General features: G+C 49.5%; 1 protein-coding gene and 1 long non-coding RNA gene across 2 annotated transcripts in view; one reads left to right on the forward strand and one right to left on the reverse strand.

The window, feature by feature from the left end:
- The window catches only part of LOC136147809 (uncharacterized), a 27,065-nt gene extending 21,831 nt beyond the window's left edge, over positions 1–5,234 (reverse strand). Inside the window, exons 1-2 of the long non-coding RNA XR_010659399.1 lie at positions 5,021–5,234; positions 2,511–2,735 (exon numbers count right to left, since the gene is read on the reverse strand). This is a non-coding gene — a long non-coding RNA (uncharacterized lncRNA). The remainder of the gene's footprint in view (positions 1–2,510; positions 2,736–5,020) is intronic.
- SOD3 (superoxide dismutase 3) lies at positions 2,733–12,329 on the forward strand. The gene is made up of 3 exons (XM_065907087.1): positions 2,733–2,751; positions 6,413–6,515; positions 10,676–12,329. The coding sequence occupies exon 3, from the start codon at positions 10,692–10,694 to the stop codon at positions 11,442–11,444; it is 753 nt and encodes a 250-aa protein (XP_065763159.1). The 5' UTR covers positions 2,733–2,751; positions 6,413–6,515; positions 10,676–10,691; the 3' UTR covers positions 11,445–12,329.
- Positions 12,330–13,385: the final 1,056 nt, after the last annotated feature.

Raw genomic sequence — 13,385 nt, forward strand, 5'->3', positions numbered from 1 at the left:
CTGATGCTGAAGCTGAAACTCCAATACTTTGGCCACCTCATGCGAAGAGTTGACTCATTGGAAAAGACCCTGATGCTGGGAAGGATTGGGGGCAGGAGGAGAAGGGGATGACAGAGGACGAGATGGCTGGTTGGCATCACTGACTCGATGGACATGAGTTTGAATAAACTCCGGGAGTTGGTGATGGACAGGGAGTCCTGGTGTGCTGCGATTCATGGGGTTGCAAAGAGTCGGATATGACTGAGCGACTGAAATGAACTGAACTGAACTGAACCCGGTGGCTCAGTGGCAAAAATATCTAAAGAATCTACCTGCAATGCAGGAGACACAGGAGACGTGGGTCGGATCCCTGGGTCAGAAAGATCCTCTGAGAAGGAAATGACATCTCACTCTAGTATTCTTGCCTCGAGAATCCCATGGACAGGGAGCCTGGTGGGCTACAATCCATAGGGTAGCAAAGAGTTGGACATTATTTAGCATGCAGCAGCCAATAAGAGATACCCCCTAGTTTCTGATGTAAAAACTTTGTGGAGAAAGACCAATGTGAAAAGCTTCTTATGCTAAGATGGACAAAAGCTGGAGAAGGTTTCATGTCCTTGTCCCCATCTGGGTCTGCTAGTAGCTCTTATTGTGTCCCCGCTATAAGGAGGATGTCCCAAGACCTGAATCCTACTCCCATTCTCTCCAGGAATGGCAAGATGGATCCTAAAGAGCTGCATCTGGGCCCAGAAGAACTGCAAGGAGGTTGACTGTTTTGTAAAATTGCTCCAAAATTCTGTGAGATGAAATTCAAAATATACTACTAGGGCCATAACACAGGACTGTCTAATCTTTCAGATACTGCTGCCCTTCTGGATTCACCTCTGGGTAGTCTTGGTAGGGGACGGTGGTTTGGAGGCTGTGATGAGCGTCACTACTCACTCCATTTGAGACCACCACTAAAGAAGGGCTAGAACCCTATTGGATTCATTTTCTAAGTGAGACACATGGCCGCTTCTCTATTTTCCTCCCTGGGCTTCAAATCTGCGGCTTTCTGAATTCCGTCAGCATTTAGACTGCCTAAATCCTTTTCTAAAATAGAGGCTGAGTCAGAGAACCTCTTCTGCACAGTTCCTTCCAGCTTTGATTTTCTATAACACTAGGAGCAGAGAATGTTATGTCACTTCCATCCCTAGATGCCAATCTCTACATATTGTAGTGTTTGTGCATTTTGCACAAGCTCCCCGGGTGTTTCCTGTCTATCTTTTTCTTGTTGTAGTTAGTTTGGTCCTTCTGAAGGTGTGGACAAAAGGAATTGGGCCAAGGCGGCCATCTGAATGGGGAGAGGTTTTCTTCTTCCTGGTGAGGTTGCAGGGTGTATGTGCATTGCAGGGGGCGGTCAGAAGGGGAAAGGGAAAGAGATAGTCTATGAAGCACCAGAACCAGTGAGGGAGACGGTCACCCATCTGAAGGCTCAGTGATCTGGGCTCCAGTCCTTCCTCTGCACCTATTAGGTGTGACACCAAACAAGTCAGTTAACCACTGTGGGTCTTGGTTTTGTTATTTGTAAATTATGAAAATAACACTGGGGAGAATCTGTGCTCCTTCCTATATAGGTCTGTTCAAATAGATTATGAGCCGCCTGAACTAAAGTTATGATTTATACATTTTCACAGTCATGATGCCCAGAGCAGAGTCTGGCACATAATTTTATCAGTCAGGCATGAATTTGGCTGTAAGTATTAATAACAGAAACCCACTGACAGTGGAAAACATGGAGGTAATTTCCTCCTATTATAAGAAAACTGCAACTGTGCTGGTGTTAGTTAAGGTGCTCAGGGAGACACTTTTCCCTCTTTAGCTTTTAATTTAATTTAGTTTCTAATGAAGCTTTTGAGGACCTAGGTTCTTTCCATTTTTTTCTCTTTCATCGTGTGCATGTTGGGTTTTGTTCTCATTCTCACCAACTTATAGCCCCAAAGGAGCTGCCACATTGCTAGGCATCAAACCCATGTTTAAGACAATAGGAAGGATAAAGAGGCAGCGCCCATCATTTCTGTCTTTTTTAATAATGAAAGTGAGACCTTTTCCCAAAGCCACATCAGATTATGCCCAATTGGCTATACCTGGGTCTCATGACCACCACCAGCTTCAAGGGGTTCTGGGAAAGTAAGTGCCTGGCTTTTCCAGCTTCTATGGTGGGAGGCAGCAAGCAGAGGGGTCAATATGGCCATTGGATCAACAAATATTTTAAAATAAATACAACTAGAAAATAAGCTGAAAAATACTTCTCTTTTCTCAGGTGGAGTGTACTGTGCAATTATTTTGAGGAAATGAATGCTTCATTGGATATGCTTTTAAATATTCATACTGCTATTTTGTTTTTATGCGGCAAAACAGGAATGACCTATGTTCTCTCACAGGTATGGGCAGGAAGTGGAACTAGAGGCAAGGTCAGACCCCGTGAAGGACTTAGCTTGGAGGGATTTTGCTTTGATGTTTTCCAGAGTGAATACTTTGCACATACTCACCCTGTGATCAGAGAGAGATTGCTTTCGTGTGCTACAGTTGGTCTTCTCCTCACATGGCCAGCCAAGTGTAACTTGTTGAGGAGTTCCTGGTTCTGCCTGGTGTCCATTACCTTCTGATTCATGTACATTTCAGTGGAAGGGTGACACATTCGCAGAGAAAAGGAAATTTCCCAGAACACAGCATGGACAGGGAATGCAGGGTCTCTTCTTCACGGAGGAGCAGTGCTATTACAGAGAAAAGGTGCGTGTAAATCACCTAACTCGTGCCTGGCACAGAAGAGGCACTGAATACACGTGAGATAGTATTGTTATGACTGTTAATAAGGATGATGTTTTTTTAATCTCCCTGCTCACTTTGCCAACAAGCCTCTCCTTTTCCCCATATTTCCCTGCGGGGTTTGGGCAAAATGACAGGATGTAAGGTTGAACTACACAGGTCCCTGGTTCCACTCTTACTTCCCAGGGGCTTCGGGGAGAACCTCAGGCGGGCAAGACACTCTTGAAGCTGTCTCAGGTGTATCTGAAGTACTCTGGCTGGGTAGACTGTTACCACACAGACTCTGACCTTTTAGGGAGGCAACCTGAAACCCTAACTGTTGTGTTCAGAAACTTTCTCCTCACAGTAACCACTGTATTTCCTGGTAGAATGTAATCCTGTCAGTTTTCTGAACACAACGAGAAGGAAGTTATGTACAACTGATATTCCTGCATAAAAGAAGTACAAAGTTCTCTAGCAGAGATCTCTTCTGTTCAGATAGGAGTACATTTGAATGCATCTCCTAATAGCGGCTGATTTACAATGCTTGTTTGATTTTCCATTGTATTATACATTAACACAAGGAGAAAGGACAGAGGTCAAGGGTTAGGTGTCTTGTTTGCAAGGCAGTCCCTGGCGTAACAGAGATAACTGTGAGGTACACATTCATTTGTTGTTTCGAACTTCTCTTTCATCGCCCCTTCAGACTTCTGGAGGTAATAAAACATAATGATTAAAGGACCCGGATCAGCAATCAGAGACTCTTGGGTTTAAATTTTGCCTTTGCCATGTTATAACACTGAAACTTTCGGCCTGTTCTTTTCTTTAAAAAAACTGAACTATAATTGACCTATTATTCAGAAAGAATAATTATTTTTTCTGAACCTCATTTCCTTATCTACAAAGTGGGCAAATTAACACCTATCCCACAAAATTATTGCAAGCATTAAATAAAACAATATGTGAGAAAGTGTTTTGTAAAGTGTTTGGTCTCAAGTGCAGAAAATGCAGCCCAAACAACTTAAGCAAAAAGAGAAGGCATTTTTTAATAGACTGGTAAAACATACTAATCTATTAAAAACAATAAATTAAAAAAAATTTTAAATGAAGTAATGCTTTCTCATAAATAATTTTAGGAAAAAAACTCCAAATGCTGATTAGGGTGCTTCTTCCTCTTCTTCCTCATTCTCAGTTCTGCATCCCAAAGACAAATGCTGTTAAGAGTTTCTGCTTTTAATACATGTTGTAGGAATAGACAAATAGAGTGTATTGTTTATTAGACTATTTTTAAATATATGTATTATAAAATGTGTATATTACTAAAAAGGTACAAAAACTACCAAAAAATCATTTGTCCACTAAAAAACAACAACAACAAAAGAATGTATTTGACTCACATAATGAAAACAGTTTCAGGTACAGCTAGATCCAGGGGCTGAAACACTGTAACTGGGTCCAAATATCACTCTACTTTTATTCTACTTCCCTCCCTCCACTGGCCCCATCCTCAGATGGGTTTTCCCTGAGTGAAGCAAGGAGGTACAATAACTCTAGCCTTTCTCTTCTAGTTTCAAGTCCATTGGGAAAGAGAAGATACATTCTTCACAACAGTCCCAGCAAAAATGTCACTGCATCTTACTGGCTCTGAATGTATTATTCTGGAACTAATGCAACATTATGACTGGTCAGGAACCCACCTCTGGAGCAAAGGGCGAATCAATACTATTTGCATGGACTGAAAATGCAGTGGTTTCCAAGAAGGAAATTGGGGTGCTATTGCTAAAGGTGTGGTGCATGGATATTGGGGAGGTCGGGTAGGAGAAAAAGCAAATTTCTCCTAGAATGCCATAAAAAGGAAAGTGAAAATGGACTTTACTACCAATCCGAGAATATCATAGCAGAGGAAATCTTTCTTGGCCCTTAAATAAAACTAAAGGAAGAAAGTGCTACTTGATACAGTAGTTATGAACTGATACAATTCTTACTTCAATAACTGAATGAAAATACAGATTTCATTTTTTTTTTCCAGTTGGATGGACGATTCATAACGGGAAACCAGGATGTTTCAGGGTGAGGTAGAGTGGAGGGCAGCATCTGGAACTCAGAAAAGTCATTAGTCAAAGGCGCCTACCCCCATAAGAGAATGCAGAGTGGGAGGGACTGAGCCCATGATGCCCGAGGTTTCCGTGAGCCAGGCGGGTTGATGTCAGGGTACAGGCTGGAGGCTCTGAGTGCCCAGAAGTCTCTATCTTACCTTGTGCAATGGCTGTTCCAGGACAAGATCTTTAGTTTGAGTTCTGCCTGCCAAGCAGAGGTTTCCAAACCTCTGGACTGGCTGGCTGGACTCCAGAATTCTTGTTGTTTCAGTGGCTACGTCATGTCCGACTCTTTTGCAACCCCATGGACTGTAGAGGGCCAGGTTCCTCTGTCCACGGGATTTCCTAGGCAAAAATACTGGAGTGGGCTGCCATTTCCTCCTCCAGGGGATCTTCCTGACCCAGGGATCAAATCCGTGTCTAATGCTTGGCAGGTGAATTCTTTACCACTGAGCCACCTGAGAAGCCCATACTCTAGAATAGCTAGTTTTTAAAAAGATGATTCTAGGAAGCCCTGCTGGCAAAGGATTAACTTAGCCTGGGGTGGGGCCCAGAAGTCTAGATTGTGAACAAGCTTTCCTGAGGTCAGAACAAGGGTCTGGGTCTCTAGGTGCCCTGGCTTTGCTTCCCCAGTTGCAGTCCCCACTCTGTACTAGATGGATCTGTTGACACTGCTGTTCCCTCCCTGGAGTATGAACCCCAAAAGGCAGGGGCTCACGCAGCTTTGGGTACCAGTACACAACAGAGTGAGCACCCACTAAGCATTTATTGAAAGCAGGCTGGAGGGCAGGCAGGCAGGCAGGCAAGCTGCCTCTTCCAATGTGGGCTTTTCTCGGGGCGGGGGGAGGTTCTGTTTCTGGAAAGAACTGCTGTGATTGAGGAAAGATCATGGCAAAAAAAGGAGAAAAAGGGCACTGGGGAAGGGAAAGACTTGTGGTTCCTCCACACTACTCATTCTTTTAAAAAACTCCTCTGTAACTTTAATAAGGAAGTGAGAACAGGATGAGCATGACTACGGGCAGGGTCCTGGGTTAGCCTCACCTCCCCATCTTACAGATGATGAAACGGAGGCGCAGGCTCATCCTTAGGACATCCTCAGGACACAGCTGGGACCCTGCAGCCTGAGTGGGTAACTGCTGCCCCTCCGGCATCTCACCTCTCACAGGTGTGGAAGCACGGTCCTGGAGAAAACATCATGCATTTTTGCAGGGTGTCCATTTCCATCTCAGAGATCCAGCAAAAGTAAATCAAGAGCTGAGGAAATCAGGGGAGAGCAAAGGGCGTCTCAAGAAAGAGACCATTGTACACCTCTCCAAACAGGCTGTTTTCTGTCTACTTTCTATTCCCCTGCTGTGCCCTGAAGGTCACTTGCTACGTCTGCACAACTCACTCAGTGAAGTCACGAAAAGGAATACTTGGCCGGGGACCGCGGGGCTGGGGAGGGAGCGCGGGGAGCGGACAGGGCTGGGGGAGGTGAGGCAATTCCACAACAAGGACGGCCTGGCCAGCTTCCCTGCCTGGACCAGCCCAATGACCTTCTTTCCTCTCAGTGACCACTCCCCCCGGAGGCTGCCCTGCTCGCTCACAAACAGCCCGGGAGCTGCCCGCATTCCTGTGACCAGCTGGAGAGGTGCTGCTCCTCGGGGGTCCCAGGTGAGAAAGCGCTCTTTGAAGAGCTGGAAAGTGGGTGTGAAGTCGAGGCTCCTGTCGCTCTTCTCAGAGTGTGCTTACTGACTCTGAAACTGGGGCAGGGCATCCGGCCTCTTCTAGGAAAAGGATTTGAACATTTTCATGGGAGGAAACACACTTCTTGATAGAGCCCAGCTGCTCTGGAGGGTAGGAGGCGGGCGGTGGGGAGCGGGCTGAGGAAGGCAATGGGCGGGGGCAGGAAGCGATTGTTTGGGGATCTGTTAATGCCCATTCAAGAGGACCTCAGCATCCTCTGGGTTAGAGAAAAGAGAGACGTGGACTGAGGAAGGTTGATGTTTCTGGATGTTGCCTGGTGTGGGTGGTGAGGAAAAGCCATCTGCTTAGGGGAAGCAGAAAGGGAGTCTGGCAGGCTCAGACTCACAGCCAGGACCCCTTCTCATAGGGCACCCAGGCCTTAGAAGACCCTGGAGTCTTCGAGGGGGTGGGAGGTAAACAGTTTCCCCAAACTCAAACGCAGGAAGGAGGTGCCAGCTCGGTAGCTTGCTTTGCTCCCTGATAACTTTGTTCTCCTCTCCCGACCAAGCAAGCCTTTCTGAAACCACTTGGTCATCTACAGCTCAAACTGAGAGGCTGAGGAGGGTGAGCCTTCTGCGAGCTGACCTGGAAGGGAAAAGCTTAAGACCCAAGGAGTTTTACCTGGGGTTCAAGAAGAATTCTCTTTTACTTAAGAGGGCTTCCCTGGTGGCTCAGAAAGTAAAGAATCCACCTGCAGTGCAGGAGACTCAGGTTCAATCCCTGGGTTGGGAAGATCCCCTGGAGAAGGGAAAGGCTACCCACTCCAGTATTCTTGCCAGGAGAATTCCATAGACAGAGGAGCCTGGCAGCCTACAGCCCATGGGCTCTCAAAGAGTCGGACACGACTAAGCGACTCACACACACACTCTCTCTCTCTCTCTCTCTCTCTCTCTCTCTGTCTCTAAGACAAAAACATCTCCTTCAAGTGTTAATTATGACCCAAGCATTTTTGGAAAAGAAAGCTTTGTGGACATGTCCAAAGCAGCTTGTTTTTCTGTATGCTTTCAGTGAAAATCCTTCTAGCTGGCAGAGCCCTCTTGAGGGGTAGGACCAGCTCAAAAGGACAGGAGTGGTCGGTAGTGATGGAGAGCTTGAAGCCAAGATGTGGCCTCAGGGATAGTCCTCTATTCCCGCCCCGGCTCACAGGGGCTTTACCATAGTAACCAGGCCATGTCGGAAGTGCTGCCCTTGATGTCACTTTCTGGACCTCTCCACCTACCTGTCACTCCTTCTTGGAGCCTTTCCTGGCCACCTCCTCCTCCCACAGCTTCAATAGCATCCTGAGATGCTTAGCAGCAGTTTTTCTCTGATAGCTAAGAGCTGCCGCTTGCTGGGAATTTTCTGTGTACCAGGCTTTGGGTTAATTGCCTCTGATGAGAGCCATCCAGTGTGGTGCCTAAACCTCGGGCTTGGAGCAGACCACACCCCTTCACATCCTGCCCCAGCTATTATTGAATATGTAACTCTGGGAGTCAGTGGAGGACCGAGGAGCCTGGTGTGCTACAGTTTATGGGGTCACAAAGAGTTGGACATGACTTAGTTGTCTGTACAACACTCACCTTTTTGTGCCTTAGTTTGTCTGCGCTCTAGAATGGGGGTAACAATGCACCCACCCCAGAGGGTTCTTGGGAAGCTACATGAATTAACATTTGCAAAGTATTTTTATTAGTGCCTGTATGTGTTTTCAGTAAATGTTAGCGATTCTAATTGTGTCTTTCAAGCATCACAGCAAATCTCTAAGGTAAGTATCATTATCTCTATTTGCATATAAAAAAACCGAAGGCTCAGACAGGAGGGTGAGCCCAGCTAGACTCTGCAGTCCAGCACTTTCTCTGGTACTCTGTAACAAAAATAATAAGTATGCTAACTCTAAGGGAGTAGGTAAAGTGGCAGAGTCAGGCTTCAGATCCAGTGAGTTCTGGAATCCATGATTTTAATCACCATACTAGATTGTCTTTCTGTTATGATTATGGAAAGAATAAACACTCAACCCAGATTTTAACTTTAAAATGGCATCTGCTTTGGGGTTGGATAAGGCCTTTGACAATGCAGTTGATCCTCAAACCAGCTCTTTAGAGGCAGCATTGATCCCTGTGGTCAGGCTTAAAAATGTGAAAATGGCCTGTCATCTCATATCTCATTTAACCTTCCTAGTGATCCTTGGTGGTCTTACCGGCCTTGTTTTATAGCTAAGGCAGAGTCAGAAATTTCCCCCGCAATACTGCAGTTAGTATCTGTGTCTTGCTTTAAAATTCCTGGTTGGGTACCAGGGCTATAAATAAAATAAAACAAAAAACAACTAATGCCCACTGAATCAGAATCTCTTAGGGTGCGGCCTGGGCATCTGAATTTTAAGATTCAGAATCTGATGTGAGGCCAACAAACACTGAGAGCCCCTCCCACTGACACTGCCTCTTCCAAGGGCCAGAACTCCCATTTATAACCGTCTGCCCAACATCCCACCTGGGGTCTTACCCTTAGCAAGCTTGCGAAAAACGTGCCCTCTCTCCCTCCTTCTCAGGGCCTGGTACCACCATCCATCACCCAGTCCCCCCCGCTGGGAACTCAGTCATCCCCAGCTCCTCCTCTCCACTGCCATTGGTACCCGAACCGTGAAACTGTTTGAAGCCCTCCTGAAACCGTGCTGCCTCCTCTTTGGTAACAGCCTTCATCATTTTTGGTTAGGATTGCTGCTGCTGCCCCTTAATTCATCACTCTGCCTGTCTCCAGTTCTCCTGTGTCTCCATTTCTGCCTGGGGTCTTCCCATCCCTTCTCCTCTGTCCTCTCCATTCCCGAAGTCTAGCCCACATTCTTTCTCCTGCCAGACTAAAAACTATCTCAACACTCACTTTTCTGCTTAAAAACTTCCACCAGCACTAGCCTCCTGGCTAATAACCATGCACTTTAGCACAGCAAACCCAGCCCCTCCCTCCTTGGCCCAAAGCTCCCTCTTCGGCCTCGACTCCTCCCTGGAGGCACAGGCTGCATCCCAGCCACACTCAATTTCCCCGTGCCCCATACAAACTGTGTCTCTTCACAGCCTGTGAACACTCAGGTTGTGCCTCCTGCCTGAAATGGGCTTCTGACCTGGCTTGACTGAAAAGCTCCTACTTGTCCTGTGGGACTTTCAGAAGTCACCTCCTCTGGGAAGCCTCCTGGAGTCCCCCACGAAGATGTGCACTGCTTATTCTGTCCTCCCCCTGCACAAAGCTCCATCTTCAATCAGAGGATAGCACTGGAATGATCTGCTGACACGTCCGTCTCTCAGGGAACTCCTCCTTCCACATTCACATATTAAATGTCTCCCACTGCCAGGTGCAGGCCCAGATGCTGGGGATACAGATGAATAAAACCGAGTTTCTGGCTTCAGGTCTACACCACACAGCAGAGAGGAGGGGGCGGGGCATTTCAGAGAGGACACAGCAAGTACAAGAAGCAGCCTTTTGCTGCCTGTCTAAGGGGATGCCCTAAAAGAGTGGCAGGAGATGAGGGGGCAGAGATGCTGAGAGGGAGGAGATCTGGAAGGGCCACAAGAGCTTCCCTCTGGAAGCCTGAGACAACCGCCTGTTGAGCTTAGCAGCTCTTTTGGGTCCGACTCTTTGTGACGCAGTGGACTGTAGCCCACCAGGCTCCTCTGTCCATGGGGATTCTCCAGGCAAGAATACTGAGTGGGTTGCCATGCCCTCCTCCAGGGGATCTTCCCAACCCAGGGATGGAAACCAGGTCTCCCTCATTGCAGGCGGATTCTTTACTGTCTGAGCCATCAGGGAAGCCCCCCTCCACGCCACCCCCACCATGCTGTGGAGATGGTAGTTGGGAGGATCAGGATAAGACTTGTGGCTCAGAAAGATCCCTGTGAGTTTCTTGAGATTATTCCTCATCCATCTTTACAACCGCAGCACCTAGCCCAGTTCCTGGGACACAGCAGGCCCCGGAGAGACAGGGGCCAAAAGAACAAGAGAGGGACGCTGGGCGAGAAAGGCCCTCAGCAGAAAGGGTCTGGAGTCAAGGACACCGGAGTGTCTGATATTCCAGGTTTCCGGTGACTAAGCCTCGTTCTGCCCCCACCCCCTGGGGGTGCCCGCAGGTGCTCGACTCTGGCCATGCTGGCGCTGCTCTGTGCCTGTCTGCTCCTGGTGGCCTGTGACTCGGGCGCCTCGGCCGACCAGCTCCTGCATCAGATGATCATGGAGGAGCAGATCCGCGACATGCACACCAAGGTGACGGAGATCTGGCAGGAGACTGTGATGCAGCGGCGGGCGACGGCCATCGACCCGGACGCCGCGCTCCACGCCGTCTGCCGGGTGCTGCCGTCGGCCACGCTGGAGGCGGAGCAGCCCCAGGTCAGCGGCGTCGTGCTCTTCCGGCAGATCCGGCCTGGCACCCTGCTGGAGGCCTTCTTCCACCTTGAGGGCTTCCAGAACGAGCCCAATGGCACAAGCCACGCCATCCACGTGCACGAGTTTGGGGACCTGAGCCAGGGCTGCGATTCCACCGGGCCTCACTACAACCCGATGTCCGTGCCACACCCGCAGCACCCGGGCGACTTCGGCAACTTCGCTGTGCGCAATGGCCAGGTCTGGAAGCACCGCTACGACCTGGCTGCCTCGCTCACCGGCCCGCACTCGATCGCGGGCCGCGCCGTGGTGGTCCACGCGGGCGAGGACGACATGGGCCGCGGCGGCAATCAGGCCAGTCTGGAGAACGGTAACGCGGGCCGCCGGCTTGCCTGCTGCGTGGTGGGCCTGTGCGGCCCGGGGCCCTGGGCGCGCAAGGCGCAGGAGCACGCGGAGCGCAGGAAGCGGCGGCTGGAGAGCGAGTGTAAGGCCGGAGCGGCGGCGCGAGAGCGAGCGTAAGGCCCTCTGAGCGCTCCCGCCGACCGCGCGCCGCAGACCCCTTCTATGCGCTCTGGGAGCCCCTCCACGCCCCGACTCCCCTCCAAGTGCCCCTAGGCCGCTCCACGCCCGGACTTCTCTCCAGGCTCCCGAGATCCCCTCTATGTGCCTCTGCTCCCCCTCTCTACCTACCCTAGTATCCCTGTGTGTTGTGGCGTCTCCCCCGGACCTTTCTACACCCTGACACTCCTCCAAGAGCCCAAGACGCTCTCCATGTGACCCAGGACCCCTTCTACACATCCTGGGCAACGCTGGGACCCCTCAACATCCTGACGCCTCTCCAAGGCCAACGATCCCATCCTCGAGACCCCAAGCCGCCTACCCCCTCACCTTGATTTTGCTCCTTCCTCTTCCGGAGACACTCTGTACTCTGGAGTACCCCTTCTGCCATGGCTAGGATCTAACTGAAAATCCCCTTCACTTCAAGGTCTTCAACCACGTATATTGAGACACCCCCTTTCATCCTGAGGGCACCCCGAGCTCTGAGGACCCCCCAGAGATACCGAAGTAAACCCCTGAACCCTGAGGGTCTTCCAGACTCTCTGAGGTCCCTTTCCACCTTGACACCCCCACCTTCACCCTGTGAGCCCTGAGATCCCTCTATCCCCTAAGCACCCACCTCCTCCCACCTCCTATGGGCTCCTTCTAGGCACTCTGAGACCCCTCCAGAGTTTGCCCACCACCACTCCCCCACCTCTGCCCCTAAGCTTGTGCAGCCTGCACTTAGGTGCCTCTTCCAGGTGTCTCCAGGTATTCACCCCCCACCCCAATCCCTCAAGAGAGCAACTCCTTTGGGGGTTGTTTGACAATGTTTGCGTTGCACATTAAAAACTCAGCAAATCAGTACTTTATGGGGACCTTGGTTACTTTTTTCTTTTTGATGCTTCTCTCCTGGCTCAGCTATTTTTGGGGAATGGTAAAGATGTTTCCCAAATCCCTATAGGACTTCTCTTTGTTCCCTGCCCAGCTCCTCTGCACGGTTTAATCACCTATCGATCCTTATGCATTTGGGTGGAGCTTGCAAGAGGGAGGAAAGAAACATCACTTAGGGAAGTGGGAAAACAGAAAAGCAGCTTCCTGGGCTACATCCCAGAGCTGTAGAACTCAAAGGGAGAGGAGGAAATTTATTTGAAACAACCTTCCCAGTGATTCTGGGCTTCCCTGGTGGCTCAAAACAGTAAAGAATCTGCCTCCGATGCAGGAGACATGGGTTCAACCCCTGGGCTGGGAAGATCCCCCTGGAGAAGGGAATGGCTACCCGCTCCAGTATTCTTGCCTGGAGAATCCCCGTGGACAGAGGAGCCTGGCGGGCTACAGTCCGTAGAGTTGCAGAGACGGACATGACTGAGCGACTGACGCTTTCACGCCCAGTGATCCTGATGCTGGAGCCACTGGCCTGGCGTGGGGGATGCAGCAACGTGCCTGGCTCTGTGGTCTTTCACGCCTGCCTCTGTGTGAAGCCTGAGGTCCATTCCCCAGATGGCGGAGACAGGGCCAGAGAGGCCGTGTCACTGTGCCAGTTCCAGGGAAGTTGGTGTTGGTATCTGAAGTTGTCAGCCTTCTCCACAACCAGGACAATGCTCTTCTTGACTTTTTCTTTTTTTGGCCATGCCATATGGCATGTGGAATCTTAGTTCCGTTGCCAAGGATCAAACCCTGGCCCCCTGCATTGGAAGTGTGGGGTCAATCACTGAACCGGTAGGGAAGTCCCTCTTCTTAACTTCTTGGTTAAAAAACAGCTGGAAGCAGTGGGGTCCAAAGATAGGTTGGTCTTGATCAAGACTTGATGGAGGAATGGTTCTGCCTCTCCTCTTGAAAATTATAATCTATACACAGAGTAGATCAGTCCTGTGTATTCACTTTCATTTATTAATGAAAGTATGTTAACTTTTTAGCTTCCTG

This window comes from Muntiacus reevesi, chromosome 16 (genome assembly GCF_963930625.1).
Source record: "Muntiacus reevesi chromosome 16, mMunRee1.1, whole genome shotgun sequence".
NCBI classification, from domain to species: domain Eukaryota; kingdom Metazoa; phylum Chordata; class Mammalia; order Artiodactyla; family Cervidae; genus Muntiacus; species Muntiacus reevesi.

Bases quoted from the DNA above. Each gene is read 5' to 3' on its own strand.
- SOD3 (XM_065907087.1), top strand. From the start codon at position 10,692: ATGCTGGCGCTGCTCTGTGCCTGTCTGCTCCTGGTGGCCTGTGACTCG.